The sequence below is a fragment of the Alligator mississippiensis genome, chromosome 3, assembly GCF_030867095.1.
Source record: "Alligator mississippiensis isolate rAllMis1 chromosome 3, rAllMis1, whole genome shotgun sequence".
NCBI lineage: Eukaryota > Metazoa > Chordata > Crocodylia > Alligatoridae > Alligator > Alligator mississippiensis.
In genome coordinates this window covers 48,339,308-48,366,095 of record NC_081826.1, presented here as the reverse complement: position 1 = coordinate 48,366,095, position 26,788 = coordinate 48,339,308, and the positions used below count along the sequence as shown (strand labels likewise).

Below are 26,788 nucleotides of genomic sequence, written 5' to 3'. Positions count from 1 at the left end.
AAATATTTGATTTTAAGCAACCTCAGGGTCAATATTCTCCTTGCCGTTCTATTCATAATTGCTATTCCATTTATCAGGTTCTTTCCAGATTCAGCTCCAGTAATGACTTTTCTATTTTTCTATGGATTTATACTGTGCTCATTATTGTAGTATGTGAACAACTTCTTATATAGTATTGAGTGACATGATCAGCATCTATTCACCAGGGTTCATTCTTTGTCTCTCTTCTTTTCCTGAAGTGGAAAAACCATGCATGGATTTAAAAAATAATATTAGCAAAGAACGAGGCAAGCAGCTGTGTTTTCCATCTAGAATGAAAAGTGATGAGGTTTGTGGTAGGTCAGAGACTTGGTTGGAGTTTGCTCTGCAGTGCTGGATCATCCCCCAACAAAACTCCTCTTGCAACTGTCAGAAACTCTCAAGCTTTGGAAGTACTACAGCCTTCAGCTTGTTTCCAATAGTTTTGGCTATGTTCCTGGCTTCCCAAAGGAAATGTGTTTGAATGCACACACATCACATTCTTCAACTCCTTATGACCTGAAAAGAAGTAAATTTCTGGTGACACAGAAGGAACCTAGACCACATCAAGCCCCTGGTCTGAATGTTACAAGAGCTCATATATCCAGTGCCTTCACCACATTTTATTTACAGACCCGTGAGCATATATGAATACTCCCCCATATGAAAACTACTTCAGGAAATGCAGTGTTCAGTTAGAAGTCTCTTCAGCTATTTCCCCCAATCTGAGCAATCAGACTCCATTTTTCATTTACACTGATTCTAGCATTTTTTTCCTTTCACCCAGGAAATTGAAAAAATCAGCTCTTTATACAACTTTTATGGTGGTTAAAACTAAAGGCCCACAGGGTGTTATCACAATCTCTCCATTTACGATGTGTTCTTATCCTCTGTAAAAAATGTGTTCTTATCTTCTGTCTCATGCTTCCTTTTCAGCTTTTGTTAGAAAATTAAGTGTTTCTTCCCAGTTTGCATGCAGAGACAAGCAGAGGATCTTTAAGCGGTGTCATTGTCGGCTTCCTTTTCTTCCTTGGTGTTGTGGTTGGCTACAGTTTCATATGGGACCCAAGGAGTGGTAATGGAACCACATAGAGTAATACAGAATGAATAAAAACATAATGCCTTTAAGAAACGTTTTTTTTTCTGTTTTCGTATTTATTGACAGAATTTTTTTTAATTACAACACAATGAAACGATGGTAAGTACATAAGATGCAATAGTATAAAAAAGCCATTTTACCCCTTCCCTTGGTTAAGACACTTACAGCAGACAAGAACTGCCCTATCCCAATCCCCCCTCCTCGAATGAAAACAAAAATAAATATAAATTAATAAATATAAAACAAATCACTGCACAGCCCTTAACTCTTTGATTGCCATGGCAAGAACCATAGTGATGATTCTAGCATGTGACTTTTTTGTGGTTAAAGGTTGCCGCAGCAGTCAAAGGGTTATAGCATTGTAAACATAAGTTCTTTGTTGAAAATGTTCAGTCATGTTAATGGTCTACAGCAATGCAATTAATATCATGACCCCTTGACCTTTAATGACGCAACATTATAAGGAGTTAAAGAGATAATAGCTTGGTGAGCTGTTACGTAGATTAATTAACCCATTTAACAATGCACTATGAGGCCTTGGTTTACTAATAAAAGACAATTTGTGTATAATAAAACACTGTTCAATGCATTGATTAATAAAATCAATGAAAAAAATCAGTCTAAGCACCACAAAATTTTGCCTGATTATATCTGACAGTCATAATACACTTTAGCACCATTTAGTCAGCCTTGCATTTGCACACAAACAAGCTTTGTGTTTGTCAGTAGAAGCTACCTGAAAGAATAACATATGCCAGTTATAAAAAGGTTACTGTATAGAATGCTGTGTGATCCAAAAAAAATACATATATATATAATATAATAAGATGAAATTTAGTTGCAAAAAGCCAGTAAATGCTCGTTACTTTTTTTGCTAACACACATGAGGCTAATTCTGGCATGAAATGCATATGTGTCAATGCAGCAAAAAAGAATATGGTGAGAAAATGTGCAGCACGCTATGAAATCATTATCTTTATATTCTGAAATATTTGTAGGACTTTGTAAAATTATCTGATCAACTGCTGTGTGGGTCAGAGAGCAGAGCTTGAAAAGAGTCATGGTTTATCCAAATGTGGGTTATGTTATGTGTAAAAATACATGCAAATCTATCCTAACCATACCAAAAGCCATGTCCACATATGAAAACCTCACTGAGATTGCTAATTTTATCTCAGAGATGGGAGTAAAGCAAACACACCACAACATGGAAAGAAATATTAACCTGTACTTAACGTGCCAGGACCAAATTAGTTTTTGAAGCAAGTACCATATTGAGCAGCTAATGGGAACTAGATGGAAAACTAAAAGCTGCTAAGATCAGCCCGACATGTAACAACCAGAACTGAAGAGGCAATCAAGTTATGACAGATAGCAGGGCAGAAAGCTTGCAGGGTAAGCAGGATATATGCCATTCAGGAACCAGCAGTAGACACAAAAAGAGTATGCAAAACAATGCAAACCTATCAAATAAATACATGCTAAACCCTGACTGACAACTTCCTGTGCAAAGCCAGGCCCTGTATCAGATACTTTAGCCCCTAACCAGAGTTGGCAAGGAGCAGACATTCAATCTTCCAACCAGCTTCTGTCCATCCAGAAACGTTTCTGTCACACTATAAACCTACAACATCCAGACGTGGCCGTCCCTGAAAGATGTAAGTTAACATTGCCAGTGTCCTGAACCCTTATGTGTGGTAGCAATTGCCACAGAGAGATGTGCATAAAAATGCTATCAAGTATGAATTAGTAGGGATTAGAAAACAAAATGCCTAGACAGGAAAGCATTTTACATCTAATAATGTTGCACAATATGCTTTAACCCTGAAACAAATATGGGTGATGTGCATGAATGAACCAATTTGTCACAAAATTTTAGATTGCCTATCTACAACACAGTTGATGGGCATCAGGACCTAGCACAGAAGGAAAAATAGTGCAAAGAAAAAAGGTTAAACACAATGAAATGAGCCACAAGGAATTCAAGCACTGTTGAAATACAGGCTTCTGGACTGGTCAGCAAACACAAGACCTGACATGAGTGAACCACAATTGACTGACAGCAAAACAATATGCTGCTGCTTTAGCATCATTAACAAAATGTGTGTGAAACCAAGCATAGCAATCCACTCTGCGATGGCTAATGCAACATGAACAAGACATTTTTTTTTTTTAGAACGGCTTAGAAAATGAAAATTGCCCACAGACATTAACATTCATGATCAAATACTTGGGTGTTTAACTCTAATTGTGAGTCCATGGATGTAATAAATCAGACCAGGAGATAAGAAACGTGGCACCATAAGGCATGGATATGTTTGGAGTGTTGAATTGTGTAGCATCATCGCAGTGGAAGATGCGTGGAAGCTTTAAATTTGTACAGCGTGTGCCTGAATAACAATAGTAACCATCACACTCCTGGTAGACCAAAAAAATGATTTCTTTCTGACAGGCTTTTTTTCCTGCTGTATGGCCAGATAGTAAAATTGTATTTCCTCTACCAAGTCTATGTAATTAACAAGTTGGGTCTTACTATTCTAGCTAAAGCACCCAACCTGTAGAAAAGTATGTTGGAGAAAAAAAATGGATGACAGGCTTGCACATACTTAAGTCAAGTGCTCCTCACCATGACGAGTTTTTTTAAAACTTGGATTAAAATTGGCTTAATCAAATCTATGGGGAAAGATCTGTGGCTGGAGTGGATAAATGTCAAGTTCTCTCTAGTACATTTTCAGTCAGTTTTATGGTTAGTGTGTTAAAGAGCCCTTGGGCTTGCTGCCACCTTTTCACTTCATGGTTAATAACATCAAGTGGGAACAATATTGGAGGCATTGTTGTTGGTGCCCATTGTTGCTTAGTGATAGCCTAAAAGAGATTAGGCCCATACTCAATAACCAATTGATACTGATGTTCTAGTAGACTTTCTCTAGTATACATTTTATATAAAATTTTCAAGAGAGTGGTTGAAGGCAACTCTGGGCAATTAAAATTAGGTTTCTTTATTCCTGTCAAACTTGGTTTCAGGCAGGGGGCTAAATTTTTCTTTTTGCTGGTTCATATCTTCTCCTAGAAAAGCATAATGATCAGGTGCCCATGCTAATACTTTTATGTCTGTCAGCATCTTTTGAAATGAATGAATGCCTGTTTGACTCAGCTATGGACACTGGCAAAAATGGAAGAAACAGTTCATGAATAGGTTAATTCAGGGTGAAGGTGCATAACTGCATTTATCACCTGCATTTATCACAATTGTGAACCAAGGACTACCACTCTCAAAACTAAGGGGCTACATATTTTGTACAATGAGGATAGAGACACCAGTATAATTCTATAGGCTTGTTTCCATCCAGCCACAAATAAGACAGTAATATTGAGTGAACCTTAGTTGTAGATGTTTCACCAAGAGTGTTATAGAAATAAAGCAATGTCAACTGGATAAATATTGAATAGTAGATGTTTGATACCACTGTGGAATTCTTGAAAACTGGAATCTTGTCCAAATTGTGTATCAGTGTTTAACATGAGAATGATGGTAACATGATTTTAATAATATTACCTCAATTACTTCCAATTCAAGTCACCACAGATGTTAATAAGCAACAGTGGCCATTGTAGGGTACTGAAATTTGTAGTGCTTAGCTTTAGGGGTATGGCCATGGTTTGATATCGGTTGCTCATACGCTTTCTTTAGGGAGCATTTAGGTATGTAGACACAAACCAGAATTTACATCACGCATATATGAAATGTAGTCTCATCATGACAGTTAAGGTAGTATATGATCACAACAGCACTACTGGCCATTGACGTCTTCTGGAATGAATCCCATTGTGATTGTCATCCTAATGCACTTATCCTTTTTATACAGTGAGACACTTGACATAAGCAAGGAGTGGTCATGCTGGAGTGATGTAGCCTTGGTGCTCCAGAAAATATGCAAAAAGCAAGGATTTTTGTAGGTGATATCTTTTATTGGACCGTAAACAAGGAGTCAAACATTACTGGCATTGCTGAGATAATGTGATCAGGAATAGCAGGTCAGCTTTCATATTTATGTGGCAATGGCTATGAAAAGCACAAATGGTGGGTGTACCAGTTTGCACTTAAATTCAATGTATGCCATTTTCTAATAGCGCTTACTTAGATATGCCCAGGTATCATTCCATACGAGAGTGTGAGCACTATTAGTAATTAATTTATACTGCTGACCACTATGCTTCATCTCAAATTAGGAATAACAAACTGGTTTGTCATGGCCATAGGTAGTTTGGCATGGTGGTGCCAAACTACCTATTAAGGGTCACTACAGTATATACATGATTAAAAACTGATGGGAGTACAGTATATGTGACTATCTATGTCATGAATGTAGAGCTTTAGTATGTGAGTGCAATGAGATTTTAGTATCAGAAAAAAATGTGACTGTACAATGTGACTCACTATCTTTTGTAAATGCTCAACTTCTATTAGCAGGGGACTGATTTGAAAGTATGGTGTTCCTAATGGGTGAGAGATGAGATGTATTATCAGACAGTGATACCTCATTTTTTTCTGGAGTGTCCCATACAGAGTTGTTACATGGATATCTGAACACATCCCCAAATTGATACAAAGGGAAAGCAAAAATGGCATTTATTTATTAGACCACTTGAAAGGATGTGAAAGGATGTTGCTGCAGATTGCACTGGGGGGACAGGCCATTGAATAAGTAGTATTATTTTATATATTAGTATCATTTAATGAAATAGGAGCAACTGTTCATTGTACATTATAACTGCAAGAATTGACTGATAAGAGATGCTAAATTCAGGTTTGCACCCCACCTAAACATTAAGGAAAAGGAAAAAAAGACATGCTGATGAGTGGCCACATGTCACTGTTGCTGATGCCATGGAACAGCCATTTTTAAATATGAGATCCTGTAGTTTTACAAGGTCAGGATTACTACTGACTAATCAAAACTCCATGGTTAGTGTGGATTGCTCATTCCAATAATGATCTGTGGATGCTGCCATTATGCACAAGCTTATGAAGCCATGCTGCATAGCTTTCTAGGCAGAAAGAGTAGTATGTAAGAGTTACGATGTGTGTGTTTTTCCTGTGGTATCCTTTCCACACTGCAGTGCATGAATAGGGAGGTATAGGTGGTACTCTCTAGTTATACTTGTTTTAGTAGCTATTACTGGTGTGTTCAGTTTCATCATTCTGTAGCACTTCCTTGATCACACACTGCAAGACTACAGTAGTGCATAAGGTTTTCAATACCATGCCTATGCTCAGTGTGTGTTCCATACCAGGGGATGCTGTATCTAATAATTTTGCATTCACTTTGCGTTCACAAATATTAACAAACTGACGAGAATTGGTAACCGATATGCTAAAACATAGGAGAAAGAGGTATTTCCTAAGCATGTTTCTATGGTTAACTTTGGAACAATGGTCTTAGGCACTGGTAAGGTAAGGCAGCAATTACAATAGTGACATACTAATGTTCCTCAGGCATCTGGAACTCATATCATCAGTGAGCTTTCTTAGCTATTCATATATGTATCATATAACATTCCAACATACGGTATCTACATTGTGTGACAGTAGAACATGCCCTGGGGTCAGCTATTACATGAAACTAGTGATGGTGACATTCTGATCATGACTGTTAATACTGGTTATTGGGTGCAACACTTCAACTGATACCAATGCCTCTCCATATCAGCTCAACCTTTGTGCCAACTATTAGGCAGGACACAAGAATGAAAAAGACAGATGAGAAATGATCATGTGTTATCATGATGTTTAGTAATAGGAGCATAATAAGAAAAGCTCTGTTGATCTACATTGAGTATGCCATGGTTGCTACTTTTATACAGGTGTTGTGTGTGTGTATGCATGCACTCCACGGAATCAGCCTCATCTTAAATGGCCACTATTATGCCACTACAAGCAGCATACTGTGAACTAATAAAGTATGTTCAGTGTTACAGTGTGTGTCAATAATGATTTTGCTGTATCACTAATTGTGACTATCAGTTCCTTAGTATATGCCTGGGAACTATATGATTTACATCCTAATTTGACCTCCAGTTAGACAGCTGGCCATGCTGCCCTTTCTAAGGATGCCTTTTTAGGTAGCTGATGGTGCTGCAGTCATTTGTTTGTGGGACTCTAAGTAGTATAGCCAAAAGGTCACATATACACGTAGAAAACTACTGGTCCTGTTGTTGGTTCCTTTTCTTGTCTTCTTAAATGGGTGAATGAAGTTCATAGATTCATAGATGTTAGGGTCGGAAGGGACCTCAATAGATCATCGAGTCCGACCCCCTGCATAGGCAGGAAAGAGTGCTGGGTTTAGATGACCCCAGCTAGATGTTGTTCTGCCTCAACATAGCATCGTCCATTTCTGGACCCAATGCCAAACTAGCAGATAGGTCAAGCCTGAATTTACATGGGATATGGGTCTGCAGCAGAGAGACCCCCTGATATTGTGCTTTAGTCTGGTCCTACTGTGATGGTTTCAATTTCTTTTGCCATGCATGCGACAGTTGAATGCATAATGTATGGAGCATGCACTGCCGAGTCCGTTATGTGTCTTTTCAAGCCTTGCCCCATCAAGAATACAAATGTGAAAAAAGCTAAATAAAAATGTTGTGCTTTCATTGCTTCTAGGCAGATCTACTTTTCTGCTCTATGCACTTTTTCCAACCAACAAGCCAGAATTTGATTTGATATAATTAAGTACCAAAAATGACATTTAACTAACTGTGACATAAGCTAAGCTGAGGAATTTGAAGTTAAATCTTATAGTTTATTCTTATTGGGATAGGGATTCTGGGAGGAGAGTAAAACATAAACCAGGTTATGAGATAAAGGGAGTCTGGCTCTTAACTCTGAAGTTTCCTACCTCTTGTCATTTGTTTCATAACTAAACCTTTTCTTCTTTTGTTTTTTAAGATTTATAACATGATCCCCCAACCCTTCTCTGAAAAAGGTAAATAAAGAAAAATTGTCCATAGGATGTTATAAAATGTGTATTGTACTTATTTAGGAGATTTGAAAGGGCTCCTTTGGAGCCCTTTTGAATCTCCATTCCAGCCCATCAAGTAAACGTAGGCATACATATTTTCTTAAATTTCTTTTCTGGTAAAAGTTAATTTCTGCAGATAGTAAATAACTTTTTTCATAAATTCATAGGTTAGAAGGCCAGAAAGGACCATTATGATCATCTGACCTCCTGCATAACACAGACATTGGACTCTAGATTTAAGCAACCCACTACATTCAGTTTGATAGCCTGTAGCAGATTGATGAAACTTATTTTTCATATTACAGTTATTCATAATATGGATTGTAACAATATTAATATGGAGATGTCTATTAAAAACATTATGAAAAATGTTACTGAACATGACCAGTAACCAGAATTTCAGAACTGAAAGCAGGTATTTTATTTCCCCCCTTGATGCTAATAATTCTAGATCCTACTGGGTCCCGACTGTTTATCAAATTTCATTTTATTAAATTATAAATTGTTTTTGACTTATACAAGGTCAAAACTAAACCCAGTAAAAAAATGTATTTGTGCTGAACACCTAAATTTAAAACAAACACACACATATTTTGGATACTAGGCCAAACACAAATTACTCCTAGATCTTTAAGCCTGAAGCAAATTTTAATGGCTGTGTTATAACCTATTGAAAATAGAAGTATACCATAGAAATGCTGAGACAACCTTAGCCTGTATGGCATAAACATGCCAGTACAATGCTCTTATTATCCCTCTCTCTGTATATAATTATATATATATGCACTTTTAAGTAAAAGAAAATAGACTGAAGAATCAAGTTATTATGCATTCATTTATCTATGTTGTACCAAGCACTAGATTATCACACTTACCTTTCTGCATAATTACTGTAAGTTAAATTCTCCAAATACAAACATTTTTGTTACCCTATCAATGCACAAGTCAACATGCTCAGCATTTCCTTATCCTTAGGGAAATAGTTGCACAAAAAGTCAAAGCTGCCGTGAGAGAGACTTTGAAAATGAAGTGAAATCTCCAGGTGAGTCAGAAAACAGATAAAATGGTGTTCTGTTTTAAAGAAAATATCACATTGTTTAGTTTTTCTATTGCAGAGGAAAATCAAATGCAGATTAAATACTTTTGTCAGTGTTTTCCACCAACTATCCAAGGGGTAAAATCAGGAAAAGTATGAATTATTTTGTTCTGTCTGTAGCAGAACATAAATTTATAGCTGTTTGCTGACAAGAGAAGTCACTCAGTGGATTAAAAATATATGACAGACAGGCATAGTCTTTTGAATTTACTGAATGAGCTGATGTGCAGTAAATATTATCCTATGCTCTGTAACTATGACTAAACTCTAAATTTTCAGCAACAACTGAAATGGATTTATGGCAGCAATGCTATGGGCTGATACTGGTGCACTTCTAACATACAGTATACAGTACCTCTACAAAACATCTCCATAATGCCACCTGCATTGCATATTTACTGTAAAACTATACCTCTTTTCTAACTGTTCATTTTTTTAGCTGTACGTACATAAATCTGTTTATGCTCTAAGAAATAACAGTTTGCAATGCTTTATAGCATGCCACATATGATCTTAAAATAAGTCCTCAAATCAAAATCAAATCATGTAATTGAACAAAAAGGCATACTATTTTTTCATGCTATGCTCAATATAAATATAAATTCAAGGGAGTCAAGCTATCCATTACCAAAATAATAATATATATATATATGTATATATACCTACACTCTCTAAAAAATGATCTAGTAATGTAGATTAGGAAATCAGTAAGAAATTGGTTGACTCTAGTATAAAAATTTTGTTTTATGTAAAAGTCAGTGCTGACTGTTTCAAGTATTTTAGTATTTTTCCTATATGTTTGTCATTAATAACTACTTATTTGTAGAAATGACTCATTTTATACTGAAAATTGTATTCAAGCTAATAAAAATTCACTTCTACTGTAGTTCATTTTTAGAGTGTGCATGTATACATAGCAAATATCCATCTACAGATCTACCATAAATATTTTGTTGCTGTCACTTCCTTTTCTAAGAAAACAGTTCAATGCTTTCTATAACCTTGGATAATGAATATCAGGCCTTTGAAAAAGAAAAAAACAATCAAAACTGATTTGTAACATCAGATTCCCTTCAGTTTGTGCCAGTTAGCAAGTTAAAGGTCAAAGAGCAAAGACATAGGATGGTACACTTTAAGGAAATTCAGACAGTGAAACTGTTCACAGAAGACAATGTTTAACATGGTAATGACAGTCAACAGATCAATAATCAAGTTCAAGGCAAGCTGTTCATTGTTTCAAAAGCTACTCCCCTCAAATCCTAGCTTTCATAAAAAGCCAGGTGTCTGACTCATGGGGTGTATTCATTCTGACCATCTTTAATAAGTTCACAGCCCAGTGACTGTAAAGCCTATCACTGCAAGAAGCAGCTCTTAAAATCAATAAAGAGGTCTGTCAGTTGGTGACTTTTCTCTAGGAAAAAAATATTGATACAAACCTGCTCTGCAGGTCACATGAAAATGACAATACTGCTGTTAGCACAAATTACACAAGATGACAAAATGCTTTGGTGGTCCCTTGGCTCTGCCAGTGATTTAATGTACGGCTAAATGCCAAAGACTTGACTAACCCTTTGAGAACTGTGGTGAACATGCAATACGTAATGCACCAGAGGATACTCATGCAACTTCAGAGTCATCATTTTTAGCTCTCTTTTGTTACTGTAACTCTACCTTTGTGTATTCATGTACCAAGACAAATTGAATTATCATGCAACATAGTTTAAAACAGAATTTCAATATGTGTAAGCTATAAAACTGTAGCTGGTTCAAAAATCCTGTCTAAGTGCTAGACATTATTAAAATAAGTTTTGTTTATTTAACCAGAAAGTAGCTGGCAAATATAGTTTAATTCTTATTTATTTGCTATAAATATTATATTTTTTTTACCAATAATGCAAGTAACTAAAAACCTTTACTTGCAGTCACAGGAAATCTGCTTTAAAAACCTGAATGTATTTTAACCTGTATTTCCAAATACCACATCTGCCCAGTCCTGTAATTTCATGGCAACCCAGGTTAGCATCCATCGGACTCTGAAAACTGATCCAATAGTTCTCAAAGGGTTACACCTATGTAATACCAGTGTCAATTTTTCTCTAAAGCATGACTCTCACTTTTGTTCATTGCAATCCACTTCAGAGACATACTGCTTTTTGCTATGCTTTGGAATGAGCGTTTCTGACAGACCTGTGAAAGGCCTGGGCAGTTGGCCTGGTATAGCTCGGGAAAAAATGATGCAGGAAAACCAACAAACCAAAACAAATCAATAAAAAGGTTCTGTTTGAAGATTGTAATGAATATAAATGTGTTAAAACATTGAGGACATAGCTCAGAACAGCTGTATAAAACACAAAATGTATCATTAAGGCTGTTACTATATTGCAGATATTTTGGCCCCTTGTTTGTTGGAAAATGGCTGTCCAAACAGTCTGAAGTCCTGCGTGTCATCCAGGTCTCCCACTTGACAAAAATTGTGTGTAGGAGTGTAGGACTATATCCCTAGCAGACAGAAAGCAATCCTCTTTGGAGACAAAGCTGTTTTGGGTCTTCACACTTTCCTGAAAGTTCAATTATGGGTTGTTGTGTTGTTATATTTAAAAAAAAAAAAATTACTTTCAGCAAAAATCTTTTCAAAGGGGAACAGGCTGTGTGGGGAAAACAGTAGAAACATTAGAGAATTTTCTTTTCTTTTCTTTTTTTTTTTCCTCTTCATTAGTTAATCCTGATAGTTTATCGGGTATTGAGCGTGCAGAGGAAAGGCCTAGAATCGAATGACAAAGAAAGACAAAGGACTGAAGAAACGGCAGATACTGTGTATCATGGAAGCTTCCTAGTTGAGTGAATCCCCACTCATGTGCAGGACAGGCAACCCCCTGGGTTTTAAAGATCAGCCTTGATTCAGGCTGACAGATGCCCACTCCTAGCTAGGAAACTGCTTAACAGCTCTTGTGTTGAACCTCAAGTTACCACAAACTCCTGGGAGAAAGAGAAAACCCTATATCACACCCACTCTTGCATAGAGCGTTTGCAGTACAGTATGTGGCGGGGTGTTCCTTTCCTCTTGAACTGGAACACAGTGTAAACCAAGACAAGGAGGCACAAGGCCAGGATGCAGGGAATGACAATGGCTATGGCTTTCACAGTGCTGGCTGTGTTGTCCAGTTTGATGACAATATCAACATCATCTTGAGGGCTGTATCGGTCTCTGTCCCGGTCTGTTGGGCCATCACAACCCATAAAATCCTTGAGGATGGATCTGGGATATCCAGGTTCCACCCTGAGCATCTGGTTATTGAATTTCCAGTACTCCTTTCCTTTGTAGAAATATGTGAAGCCTGGGAAACAAAAGTGCAATTATTCAGGGTCATATCAATAACTTACAAAGGCTGAAGTTAAGCTGTTTAGTACAAACAAATGCCACTGAATTATTTTATAGCCTCAGAATCTAGAAAATAAAGTTACATGGATTAGTGAACTATATTTTAGAATTGGGAGCTTTTTGTTCTTGGCAATAGGTATATGGCTCCCAAGAAACCTCTTGTCCAGATTAGTGTTCAAGGAAGAACCTCATTCATTTTTGGAAAAATTCTTAGATTTCACGGTTCTTATTTGATTAAGCTGGGATCAAGTCTTTTATCTGTTGACATACTGAGGAAGGAATCCCAGAGAAACCATTTTGAACAACTGCAGGAACAAATGTTTCCTACTAATTGAACATTTAATCAAGGTTATACCAGGGCTGAGTCCCAACACTTTAAGAAGTTCCAGTCCTTCTCTTTATAGAAGGTCCATTCAAACACATTTCAACAATGTGCCAACCTAGTTTGAAATGAGAACTGACCACCTTCAATTCCATTTCAGCTTACTGATGTACTTCAGAAACAAGAAGCACTATGTTCACTATGTGAACTAACAACAGTGTTGTCAAGAGAAAACAGGTGTACCTAGCCTCAAATTTTCTGTGGGGAGCTGGTATTTGATCATTCAGATGCAGTCCAATATAATTATGAAACATGCTTAAATGAAGAAAAGCTGACTTCCTGCCAAAAACCTTCAGAATTTTATTATCCCATTTAAAAAAATGGTATTGATCTGGCATGAAATAAACCTTCAAGAAGGAAGAACATCTTCCTACTGTTTGTCAACTGAATGCAAACAGCAGGAAAGGCCCTTATCTTTACTTTATAGGTCTCAAGTTATTTCCTACAGTGCTAAAGGTCACTGGGAAAAATAAGATGGATTGGACAGAATTTTTCATTTTGAAAATGCTTTCTGGGAAGTCAGATTAATAACAATTAAGGCCCCCTCTTCGCATTAAGGGTACTGCACAATTATCTTGAAACCAGCTACATGCAAAGTACCTATCATGCCATAAAAAACTCAAAGCATCTATAACTTGCACATGTATCAGAGTCTCCCCAGTGGGTGGGAGGCCCATCAGCTGATGGGACTCTCAGCCACAGAGGTGCACCATGCCCAATCAGGGCTGCGAGTCCTGTAACTGAGGTGACTCAGACTCTCAGGGCTGGGAGATCACAGCTGCTATAATCTGCCAACTTTGAGGGTGCATGAAACCCCTAAGAAAGGGAGAGTGCACCAGCTGCAATTTCCCAGCCCTATGGGTTTCACCCTCTCCACCCCAGCAATAATGCACAATGGGTTCTAATGCACGGTCCCACAATCACACCTCCTACCATGCATGTATGACATAGCAGGAGATGCAAATGTGTGGATCATGCATTAGATCCCAGTGTGCCTTTACCTGCATGGGTAGAGGAGCCCTACGTGTTTGAATTCGTAATAATTACATAGGACAGCAAAAGCTGGCTTTTTGTAGACATATGGAAGAGGAATTTTTTAGAATATTATTTTTCCTGCTCAAAACTTTTTGTATGAACTCTCAGTCCACCACTGTTATTCATTTTATAATGTGAGGATTTTTTTAAAACATCTTTTTGCAGTAGTTATTTATGTAATTCTAATTATGTTTCAGACAGTTGAGTAGATATTTTTATACATTTTATCTGGTCCCTTGCAATTTTAATATTTAAAACCTTGTGAGTGTCTATGTCTACATATCTGTATCTTTAGCTTGAAATGTATATGACTGGCTAGATAAAAAGAACTGTAGTGAACTATATCAAAACTGCTGTTAGGCTATTTGGTCATGAAATGCCTTCCCCACTAATAGAATAAAGCATAAAAGAGCATAAAAGAGCACAATAATTATTACTGTGCCATCAACATTTAGTTCAAAAGTTGAGGTTTTCAATGCATTAAAATATTTTAAAGGAATCTGTAGTTTAAACTTAGAAGCCAATAGATTTGCTCATTAACAAATGCGAAGTTGCAGTTTTTTAATGTCATTATCTTTAGCAGGGAATCGCATTAATTTCCTCAACATAACAATGCCTTATTTAGAAACCACAGTATGTAAATAAAAATTCAACTCTAGAGAATAGAAAGGATACTGATGATTATGGGCATTTCACTGCATTATCAAATGAAGAGGGGACAAAATCAGAGGAACATATACTATATGTAGCTGGTTAGGAATTTTTCAACCAAAATTTTTCTACTTCAGAAAATGCAGATTTGTTAAAACAGAAACTAACTGCCAGAGAAGATCAATTTCAATAAACTGAAAAAAAAATTAAAATTAAAAACTGTTTAAACCTCCCATTTCAACATTATTGATAGAAAAAGGGCTATTTTGGGTTCAAAATGACTTTTCAATTAGAAATGTAAGTGTAGTAAACATGTTAAATGGAATAATACTTATAAATATTATCAAAATGGTACACTTTGATTAACCAAATTTGACATTTTTTCATATTTTTGATTTAAAAAAATGTTTCTCTCTTCCCAATTCAGGTTGGGAACATTGTTTTGAAAGCTTGAAAATTCTTGCAGGATGGGCAGACTATTTCCTAACCAAATCTATTTCTACGTCAGAGAAAGTCTATCTAATCATGTCTCAGCAGTGACCCGTACCACAGTCTTCCAAAGAAGGTAGAAGATCTAACAAAAGGCATCTTCAAGATAATCTATCCCGTGGATTAGGTGTCATCCTGATCTCTATTTGTTAGAGATTTTAAAAGTTTGAAAAGAGATTCCTATAAAGAGGATGAAGATGACTTAGTTACAAGTTAACACAATCCAGTACTCTACAAGGAGAGACAAAATTATTGCTTTTTTCAAGGTGATTACTAGAATTTAACAGAAAAACAAACATGTACCTCTAAAAAAAGATCCTGCATTTACAGTTCTCATGTCTCCAGCATTAATTACTCAATCATGCCAACCTCCAGTTTTTTGTCATACTTCTACCCGCTTAAGCTTTATAAAGCTTTCTAAATGGTGGGCTCAAACCAAGAAAGTATCTGGAGTTGCCAGATGTCCAAGACCTTTCTTAACATGATTCCAACCAACTTTTTGGAGTTTAGCCCCATCTATCTTCTGCCTATGGGCATACCTCACCTTGTTTTTAATACGAAACTAAAAGGGTAAAGGATAAAAATATACATTTTAAAATCAAATGGATTAATTGGAAGCAATTCTTCCTTGCGTGACTTGTCTCTGCAGCATTGAAGATTCATCTGTTTGAATGTGAAGGTGAGATACCTTTCACTGCTAATGTGAAATATGTGTATAATTTACAGGGTACAATACTGGGTTATGATAATGAGTTGACTCTAGCTTGGAACAACTGCTATTTTTAGTTCTGTTGAGTAAGGTACTGTTAAGAAGCACAACTAAATGGTAATGTGTCAAGGGGAGAAAATATTAAACCCAAAGGGCATGTCTACATGTGCCCCTCATGGCGCAGTTGTTACTGCGCTGTCATTTAATACTTGCTTTAGGAAGTAAATGATGGCACAGTAACAGTTGTTACTGTGCCATCCCAGCGGCGCCGTTATTTTTAGCAGCTACATTGCTATAGCAGTCCACTAAAGCAAGGTAGCTCATCGCTACAGCCATGAAGCATTGGCGTCATGGTTTGTGCCTGCCGATGCTATGTCAGTGTAGCAATGAGCTATGTAGCTGTAGCTCATCACTATGGTAATGTAGCGTTTTGTGTAGATGTGCCCACTGTGTATATGTCTGTATATGAACAAATTTATATATGTATGTGTGTGTGTATACATGTATGTATACACACAGAAGGTCAGTTCATGTGTGATACTTATATGCAAAACAGCATCTTACTTAACCTACTTTTGTTTTAAAAGAACACACTAGCCAGAATCAGAGGAGGGTTTTTGCTGGTGGGTGAAACAGAGACAAATCAAGGAAGTGATTAAGCATATTTTGGAGAAAAGTGATTCCAAAGCAAATTAGTTAAACAAGTTTGAGGAAGAAATGACCGAAACTAGAAAAGTAAGCTATACATTTACCTATTAAAGGGAAATGAAAACAAGATAGCAAGAAAGATGTGTAGGTTGGGGAGGGGGGGAATCCTTCAATCATAAACAACTAAATCAGAAACTTATCCCCAGAAATGAACGCTGAGCATAAGCAATAATTTTGTTTACATCAGAAGCATCTAAACTTTGTTCAATTTATGGTTGCACCGGCAAACTGCCAGTAGACCAAGGGTAGCACTTAATTTGCATAAAATGGAATAGATTTTAGCTGCTCTCATTCAGTTGGAGGAGAAACCTTTGGAGATGCTAGGTTGCCCCATATGATGCCCCATCTTGGCCCAGGTAATAGCACTGCATGCTGAGATGCATGGTCCCTGTGCACTGTACCTATGCATTATATAGTATGAGATACTTCCAGTCTTATAATAGAAGAGCATGGTTTTGCTCCAGAGTACTCCAAAATGAAAGTAATAGCTTTTATGTTGGATGAACTGCATCAGTGACTAACAACACTGCCTGTTTTATGAAACACTCACATCAAGAAGAGAACAAAAATAAGCAGCAAAATGAACGAGATGCCCAACCACAAATTAAAATGTATTATATGAAGATTAAAACTCTTTCTCTTCCTTTCATTGTAATTGCAAACAGAACAATCAAACAACCATATAACAGAGTTTAAGTAGAGAGGAGTTCCACAGTATGAAACATTTTCTCTGGGTAAAAAAAAAGTCTTCAGCCAATCCACCAGCCTAATTAGCCAATTGTACCTATGCATGTTAAGAAACATTAGGTCAAGGTTAAAAGTTGTCCTGGGCCTAGTAACCCATTAGGCTAGCTTAGTTAAGGCATAACAATTCCAGTAGTCAATAGCACATGTGGCTACCTCAGATCTAACTGGCTAACTGAATCTTCAGTTTACAGGGTAGCATATAGAGTTAAGTTGACTCTTAAACTCATGCCTCTAGACCTGTAGCAAAAAACTCCTTTGCCTCTATAACTCTAAACCGACAGTAGAATGTGATTAAAACAAGAAAGTACTTGCATACCATTTTCTTTATGGACAAAGGCTCCCTGAGGAGATTCTGGGATACCTTTCCAGATTGTGATCGGTTTGGGATAACCTGGGTCCATGGAGCTCACTTCTTCACTGTACCTCCAGTACCTAATTTATAGAAAAAAATTAAAAGGACAAATTTTATTATGATAGTGGATGTACAAATTTTCTTTCTAACAATGGGGTGCATTTAATGACCGAAAGCAGGGTGACTAGACTTCTCCTGGTTAGAAATGTTACTAAGTATCATATCAGTTTAATCTACAAGCTGACTAGACAGCTGTTTCAAATTAGTACACAGCAGATAAAAGAGTTCTCTAGCTTGACATCTGAATAAACATATACCTTATTTATAATCAGAGCATTTCTAATGCCTAGGGCTTCTGCACAGCAACAAGAAGATACAGTATATGCAAAAAGCTACATAAATGTTTCAGATGAGATTTTAATTACAAAGAAGTCACTGAATTCAAAGTTAAGGCTCCAGTAGCAAGCTTAACTCTACCCACTGTGTACATGCATTACAATCATTTTTCATTATATTATCATACAATATGTATGAAATGATACACAATTCTTTATACCTCATGTATCTCACTGACTGTAAAAATGTTTAATTCAGAAATAAACAGCACACAAGTTCAAGGCAACCTGAACTTGTGAGAAATAACAATAAATAATTGATATAATTTACACAGAAGAAGAGTTAATATTCAGCTTATGTGCTCATGCAGCAAGACAAAGTATAGCACACATTTGTATTTGATTATGAAAATATGCCTTAATGGCTTCTAACATATAAGCACAGAACATTATGTTATTTGGCGCTCACCAGGGATCTGGGTTTTCTGTTTTCCGTGGAAAAAACAGAAAAAAACACTGATTTCCCCTTTTAACCAAGAAAAGCACAGGCTGGACAGAGCAGGAGAGGCAGGGGGCACCATGTGCACATGCACGCTCACACATGCATGTGGCCACCAGGCAGCCTGGAGAGCAGTTCCCGCAGGAAAGTCTGGTAGTGGGGAAGGGGAGATTGAGGCCCCCATACAGAGGGAGGGACGGAGAGAGTTGGCAGGGCTGGGGCTGGACCTGCGGCTGATGCCCAGCCGTGGTGGTGCATGGGACTTGGGACCTGGGGCCACGATATGTGGCTGCAATATGTGGCCACAGGGCCCTGGTGGGGAGCAGGACAGAGCCATGAGTGGCTCATCTGGGGGATGGAGGAACTGGCTACCCACCACTGCATGCGCGCCCAGGGGGACAGAGGGGGCATGTGTCCCCCAGATTTGTGCACAGGGTGGGGCCAGGCTGCCTGCTGCAGGCTCAGGCTCCTTGCTCTGCTGCCTTCCCCCTGGGGCCTCCACAGCCCAGTGCAGAGTGGGGCCAGGTGGGGAAGCTCTTTGCCCCTGCAAGCCCCACACTGCCCTGGCAAAGTGCCCCCTGCCCACCTAGCAGCAGGAGTGGTGGCATGGGTTGTACCCCTTGCTGCTGCCAGGCAGGCAGGTGGTGCCTCATCATGGTCGTGAGGCACCAGCAGCAGCAATGAGACTCCCTGCCTGGCTCCGCTCTGCCCTGCTGCACTGGGTCCCACCCACTGGGCCACAGAGGCCCAGGGGAGGGCAGCATGGCAGGGAGCCAGCAGTGGGCAGCCTGCACCCACCCCCACCACCATGGGCTTTGCCCCAGCTGTGCCGCCCATAGGGGAGGAGAAGCCAGAGGAGGAGCTGCACTCTGCTCTGCCACAGCAGCTGCTGCCTCCCATGTGTGGCAACCAGGACGCGGGTGCTGCTGCAGGGGGCAGAGGGCTGTGGACTCGGGTCCCTGGTCCCTAGCCCTGGCAGCTGGGGGCCCCCTCCGCCCAGGCTGGCTGAAGTGGGGGGGGCTGTGGGTGGAAAGTGAGGGGCACCAGCAGGGGTGAGGGAGCTGTGGGTGGGGAGTGAAGAGCACCAGCAGGGCTTGGGGGGCAGTGGCTTGGGAGTGAGAGGCCTGGACCTGTGTCCTGGTGAGTAAAGGGGCAGGGGAAGCTCTGATTTTCCATGATAAAAAACCCCAAAATCAAATACTAAAATTTATAGTACTTGGAATTTATATTATTATAGTGACTGAGGCAGTGGTAGGCTTCCAAATGTTTTACACCATATTTTAAATTTTAAATATATCAATAAAACATTGTGTTCAATGGATACCTATATATACAGTGGCGTTTCATTTTAATCACAGATTTTGGGGTTTTTAATCAGAGAATTTGTGATTTTTAAACAGAGAAAACCAAGATCCTTGGTGATCACTCTGATTAAGAGTTAGGACATAATTAAGTTTGCTGTAGACCCTCAGGTCTGAACCCCACTCTTTTGAGTAATTTGTTGCTTATAAGAATGATTATCTTTGTCTGTGAACATTTGGATCAAGCCACTTTTGTGTATATGATGGTCATTAAAGTAAAATTCCGTTCTGCTGTATACCCTCCACACAATACAATATTTATATGTTTGTAGCTTTATTATTTATAAATCCAATTCTTTTATGCAAACTTCCATAGACTGTAATAGAGAATAATAACATTTCTACTTGTTTTTGAACAAACCTATAAAGTTTAACATAATAATATTCCTTGTGGTATTATGAGGAATGATTAAAAGAAAACTCTACAGGATTCCCATATAACTTCTAGAAAACCCTATTCATTTCATATATATTCAATTGAATCTGACAAAGTAGGTTGTTGTCTATGAAAGATCATCATCTCTGAACCAGTTAGTTTCTAAGGTGTCACTCTGCCTCAACTTCTCCCTGTTTTCAATAAGGATTTGTACACATCTAAAACACACAGGGTGCATCTACACAAGACATTTAACTGCGTAGTAGTTTCCTGAATGGTAGGCACATGCATCTACATGTGCACATGCTTAATACACAGTAAACTTCACTGATCACAAGTTTGGTACTTACAAATGCAATTAACAAATTTACTTTTTATTAGTAACAGCGCAGTAGTGCTCGTCTAGATGCCTGACAGGGAGCAAATCTGCTCCAGGTCAGCCAACCACCAGGATATGGGAGATTGCTCCCTGCCCCCAGGAGCTGCCTGCTCGCAGGGTGGGCTCTACCACCAGAGCCCGGGCATGTCCCCCTGCCCCAGCAGCAGGGAGCTCCAAGCACCCTGTTCCAAAATCGTGATCAGGAAGCAGGGGCTGGGAGATCCTCTGTGATTGCAGAGCTGGTATTGGGAGATAAGGGTCTCCCAGCGCCAGCACCATGGTGCAAGGCTGGTGCTGGAGGCTCCCTGCTGGTGAGGGCCAGGAGCCTATTCCGTGCCCAGCTTCATGAGCAGAGCTGGGCATGGAACAGGCTGGGAGCTTGTTCCCTGCTCAGCTCTGCACTCACAGAGCTGAGTGGGGAACAAGCTCCCCAGCCTGTTCCCTGCCCAGCTCCACACTCATGGAGCTGGGCAGGGAACAGGCTCCCTGATTTCCTCATTGGGGAGCCAGGGTCAGGAGCTCCCTGCTGCCAGGGCAGGGGGACATTGTCCCCACCCTGGCAAAAGGCAGCCCCTGGGGGCAGGGTGTAATGTCCCAGCCCTGGCCAGGAGACAGATGTGTCCTGGTCTGGTGCTCCTTGCCAGCCCCTGGCCTACTATCCAGGAGGAGCCTAGAACTCCCCTTGGTGACAGCAGGGGCCCATTGCAGGGCCCCAGAAAGCAAGAGCAATTTGCTACCATTAGCAGCAAATGTGGTCCCACTTCCCTGCATGTGCAGCTGCCTCCCCGGAAGCATTCACTCGTGAATAGTTTACTTGTCAGTAAACTGATCCCAGATCAAATACATGTGTAGATGATCCCACAGTTTCCATTTCAGAAGAAAAATCTACCACTTCCCTCAGTAATTTGTTCACTGCTAAAAATGTGTGCTTCCTTATTTGAATTTGTCTGGCTTCTGCTTCTAGCTGTTTGTTCCTGTTATGCCTTTTTCTGCTAGTCTAGAGGCTTGATATCCTTTCCTGGTGCAGAATATTTATGAATCTTAATGAAGTCACTTCTTGATTGTCTTTCGGATAATCTAAGTGGATTGAGCTCTTTCAGTCTCTAACAGCAACACACTTTCTCCAGTCCGAAACTTTCAATAGATTTAAAAGGTGGCAAATTTAAAACCAATTAAAAGTTAATATTAGACAAGTGATTTTCTGGCTCTGGTGTATGGAATAAAACATCTCTGATCCCTTAATCTAGTTACATATTCACGAAGAAGCAGTCTAAGTTCCATCAGCAACATTATTCTACCCCTTTGATTAATAGTTTTTGCACATTTTTTAGAGAATTATGCTATAAAACGGAAACATCATATAGAAATAATAAATGTGTCTGTAAAATATTAGTTGTACGAAGCCATTTTTCCTCCCCCATTTTACTTTTGCATCTCTTGGTTTTTCAGTTGCCATTTTTTCTCCACTTTTTGTCTCTTCTGTTTTTCCCTCCTGTTCTTTCCTCTGTCTCTCTTTCTAGTTTAACATTTTAATGCCTTTTGTGTATTCTACTCATCTTCCCTCCTTCTACATTTCATGGCTGCTTTAACTTTTCCCTCATTATATGTTCCCTTACCTTTTATCTTTTTCTTTTTTACTTCTTCCCCCTCCACTCATTACTGTTTTCTCTCTCTTTTTCCTCCTCCCATCTCTGCATACTGCTGTAACTCCTTCCTTTATTAATATTCTCTCTCAATGGTTTCCATTCTTTTCTCCCTGCTTGAAGGACTGGGGCAGGTGGTCCTACTAAACCTTTCAAAATGAGTGTTCTGATTAAAAAGAACAGTTTAGAAACATCTAACTAGTAAGCTAGCAGCCCTGAAATTATGTCTGGGATTAAAAGTAAGAATATATTTAAAAAGTGGGAACCTCTGAAAGCTGAAAGAAAGCTCAAGTATGCCAAATTGCAACAGGCAAACTGGCTCCTCTTAAACGTTATCTAGAGCTGTACTGACATCACAGAACAAAGTAGACATCTCAGGCTCCTGGCATACATTGCATTTATGGTCCAATTACCTTGTTAATTGTGCCATAAACAATAACAGAGCCATTCATTCAGCCAATTTGTAGCACCATAAAGTGGTAAACTAGCCCCAACAATATACAGTTATTTAGGAACTCTTCTTCCCATGTTTCACTTTAAAAGTCAATCATGGTCCATCTGAGCCTAGAAGACCAATCATACACACTGATGTGGTTTAGGCATATAGCTTTCATGTCAATAGAAAAAAAGGAAGCAAAGACAACTAGGTTTCATGTCCAGCTGCCTATGACTCCCCTGTTGAAAGAGCAGATACCTAGTTACAGCTGAGTTAAGAGTGAGGGTGAAGCAAGGTTTGAAACCATGCACTGAGCTGTAGCAAGACACTAGTTATTTTATCATCTCACCTCACTTAAAAGCTGTACATTAGTAATAGTTCCTTTCTCTCACATATAAATTGAAACTTTTTAATTCATGTAATTTATCAATATTTTGCTTTAAAAATAATGTTTTAGATTTTGCAGCTGATATTGGCATTGTGAAAATAGAATAGTCATTCTGCTACAGAATACAATAGTTTAGGATAAGGTGATGACAAGTCTTTAGGTTTTGACATGTTTAAAGTAACTCCGTTTAGTTATCGTATTGTTTTAGACCTTTTAACATGAAGCCTAGGTTCTAACATGGGGCTCTTTCACTACAGATTATTGCTAAGGAAAAAGAAAATAAACCTACAGCTCTTTGTGGTAGGTACATATGTGAAGAAATACCCCTTTCTATTTTGACATTGCCACAACCTCTTGACTCTTTCATTTCTACTTTATACCACAAAAGATGAAACACTGGGTTGTACCTAGTTAAAAAAAATATAATAGACTTATACATACCATTAAAAGCAGCAGGAGAATTCAACTCCAGCATTATGTTGAGGAAAAAATTGTGATATAAACAATACATACTGAGAAGCTTAGTGGGATGTGGGTTTATTCCCACTAGTGGTCAATATCCTGCAATAGCTCAATTATCTCTGCAAGACTCATGTTCTTCGATCTTCTCCTTACATACTGCATTGCATTTATGTCCTGCTGAGCCTTATTATGCTTGTTATAGCTCTAAGTAACCACTGCTCCATCAAAAGACTCCATCAAAAGAAACTGCCTTTGATAGCTCTCTCAGTTTTCTGCTATTGCTAATAGTATTTTAGGAAGGCCTTGATTTCATGTAGCTACCTATACATGGAAATATATTATTTCATTCCTCTCTTGAGTAAAGCCTAAAGGACATATAGCTGGAAAACTGTTAACTGAAAACAAATATAAAATCTTGTCAAATGTAGGACGCAAATTATAAGACTGGTTTTGTTCACAGTGGGTGTGACTACACATGCCTCTATGGCACTGTTGTTACTGTGTGGTGCCAGCGGTGCATGGTTATTTTTAGCCACTACGTCACCATAGTGATGCGCTATAGCAAGGGAGTGTGTTGCTACAGCAACATAGCTACAGTGCCACAGTTTGTGCTAGCTGATGCTACGTCGCCGTAGAGCATTGTTATGGTGAACGTAGTATCTCGTGCAGATGCGCCCAGTGAAAGCTGATTGTTTGAAATATGTTTGTACAAGCACAGGTTTCAAACACCAAGAAATGTCAATCAGTTATTTGCTTGCTTTCCCACGAGCACAGGAATGTGAAGAACATCTTAATATTGATTCTGGCACTCTATAATGTATTGTTACAATACTGACATAAAAACAATTGACAGTTTGGTTAACAGTAGTGTGATTAACATACAGTATGATGATGTATATTCAAACTAGTTTCCTAAATATCCAACATTACTTTTAATGCTTAATGGTACTGGAATACTACTACTACTACTACTACTACTACTACTAATGATGATGATGCTTTCAACTCAAAGGTTGCTACGTCACCAAAGCAGCGGCAATAGCAGCAGCAGTAATACCAGCAGTAGCAGCAGCAGCAGTAGCAGCAAAAATAAAATTGTAATAAATACATAACTATTTAACAGTAATTCATACAGTCTGATTTTAAACTGCTCAAATAGCTTGCTGATTTCCAGTCTTAACTTCTGCTTACCCTTTCCAATTCATTTTTTAAAAGCTGCACAGCAACTGTTTCCAGTTATGTACATAGGCTTTGGATTGGTCTTTTCCTGTTTATGTGCTACCTTAACCATGAAGGTAGAAAGGAAAATGGAAGAAGACCAAAGATTACTTGAATAAAATTAAACTCCAAGATAACTGTATTACTTTGAATATTTGTTCAAATTTGTTGAAACTCTGAATTACTTGCTAATCCTTAAAAACACCTTTTGGACTGAAAAGGCAACATGCAAAAATAGTATAGGCTTTGAATGATGCATAGGCATTATGAGGGCACTTGACACTCAGATGAATTTTCTCCACAATTCATATTTAATATTGTAAATGGATCAGATTGTATCTTTTATGAAAGATAAGCAAATACTTCATGTACTCCTGTTGACATTAATCAATCAAATTACTTCCTTCCAGGACTCCAATACCAACCTATCTCCTTTGAAGAAGTAGGTTTTCCCAACATCCTCCCACCAAATTGCTGAATCAATACCATGGGGAGGAATTCCGATTCCAAGTGTTATCAAATCTTGAGGATACCCTGGCTGGAGAGTGGTGTCCTTGAAGACCCAGAACTTGTTACCTGTACAAAAGCACATATATATGCATGTGTGTGTTAGCTTCCATAACTCTCAATATTAAAATTAAAACACTCTAAGTGAATAAGACAAACACTCAAAGGAATAAAGCAATATGCTGATTCTGCTAAATACATTTATTTTAAAATGTTTTATTAATGCAGACACTGAAAAAGAAAATAAAGTATGTCTCACAGATGCCTTTTATTTATATTCACTATTTTTCATTCCTCAGTACTCAAGGACATGTTATATACAACATATACAAGGATCATACCCAGAGTGAAAATAAAGTAAATCACAAGTTTGTATGGGTAGTAGTATGATATATTTTACAACAGCAACACCAAGCAACAGACCTAGTTTTCTAAAGAAAAGAGAAATACATTTTAGGAAAAATGAAATAATTGACCGTTTATATTAAAAAAACTGAACTCTATGGAAATTCTTACTTTCCTACAGACAATATACTTTTATTTTTAACCTAATTCTTGCAAGAAAAGCTCATTCTGAAATATTTTAAGGAAAGATTTTAAATATTTTATATGAGCTTTATTTTGCTGTGCAATAAGAGAGAGCAAATGAGGGCACTTAATACAGTTAATGCAAGTTTTACCATTAATGTTAGTAGGAATGTAATGCCTTGCAAAGAAAAATCCAAAAGTGCTTATGTGACTTAAGGCATGTCCACAATAGAGACCAAAATTGTGACCGTAATGGGCTCTATATACACAAACTGGATTTGAATTTTCTAGCTCTGATACCAATAGAAGCCTGGCTAAATGGCATAGGATTTGTCATAGGTTGAATGACAGTGCATAGGACAAGTGTGTTATGGGTAAAACCTCTACTGCTTCAGCTACACAGCACACCCCAGTGAACAACTCCAGTTTTTCCCCATTAATTTTCTTTCCTTTTGGCCTGAGTCACCATCTCTGAAGAAAGTCCAAGAAGCACAATGATGTCCTCCACTGGCTCCTCTTTCTTGTCAACAAGCTTTATTTCTCTCCCCTGCTCATCATCCATCACTTCTATTTCAGTTACAACCCTACTTTACTTCCTCAAACCTACTTTGTTTTTCTTTCCTTCCGTACAGTGGTCCATTACTTCTTTCTGACACACCATTACTTCTTTCTGGCACAAAACTGACTTTATTCAGTGTCTGTATGAATTCCCTTGCACTGTATCCATACTCTCCTTGCTTCACATTTGGTCAGCCTCCCCTGAAAGATTCTCCTGATCTGTATTTATTTAAAAATATGCCTATCCAGGACACTGGATAAATAAATAAGAGTTACATAATATAGCATGCAGATTAGGGAATATCCCCAACTCATAATCATTCTGAAGCTGAGCTCTGCCACTCACCTCTTTCGTGGGAGAGAAAGTCTGGAATAGCACTCTCTGTCTTGTCACTACCTCCTCTGTATTGTACC

General features: G+C 38.3%; 1 protein-coding gene and 1 long non-coding RNA gene across 3 annotated transcripts in view; one reads left to right on the top strand and one right to left on the bottom strand.

The window, feature by feature from the left end:
* Positions 1–1,147: 1,147 nt before the first annotated feature.
* The window catches only part of MMP16 (matrix metallopeptidase 16), a 326,417-nt gene continuing 300,776 nt past the window's right edge, over positions 1,148–26,788 (bottom strand). For both annotated transcript variants that reach the window (XM_014610178.3, XM_019486726.2), the window contains 3 exons: positions 25,207–25,357; positions 17,649–17,764; positions 1,148–12,567 (listed from right to left, as the gene is read on the bottom strand). In XM_014610178.3, coding sequence (XP_014465664.2) covers positions 12,233–12,567; positions 17,649–17,764; positions 25,207–25,357 — 602 coding nt within the window. In that variant the 3' untranslated portion in view covers positions 1,148–12,232. The remainder of the gene's footprint in view (positions 12,568–17,648; positions 17,765–25,206; positions 25,358–26,788) is intronic.
* On the top strand, positions 15,342–25,367 carry LOC132249278 (uncharacterized). The gene is made up of 2 exons (XR_009460684.1): positions 15,342–15,847; positions 25,192–25,367. It is a non-coding gene; the product is annotated as an uncharacterized LOC132249278 (long non-coding RNA).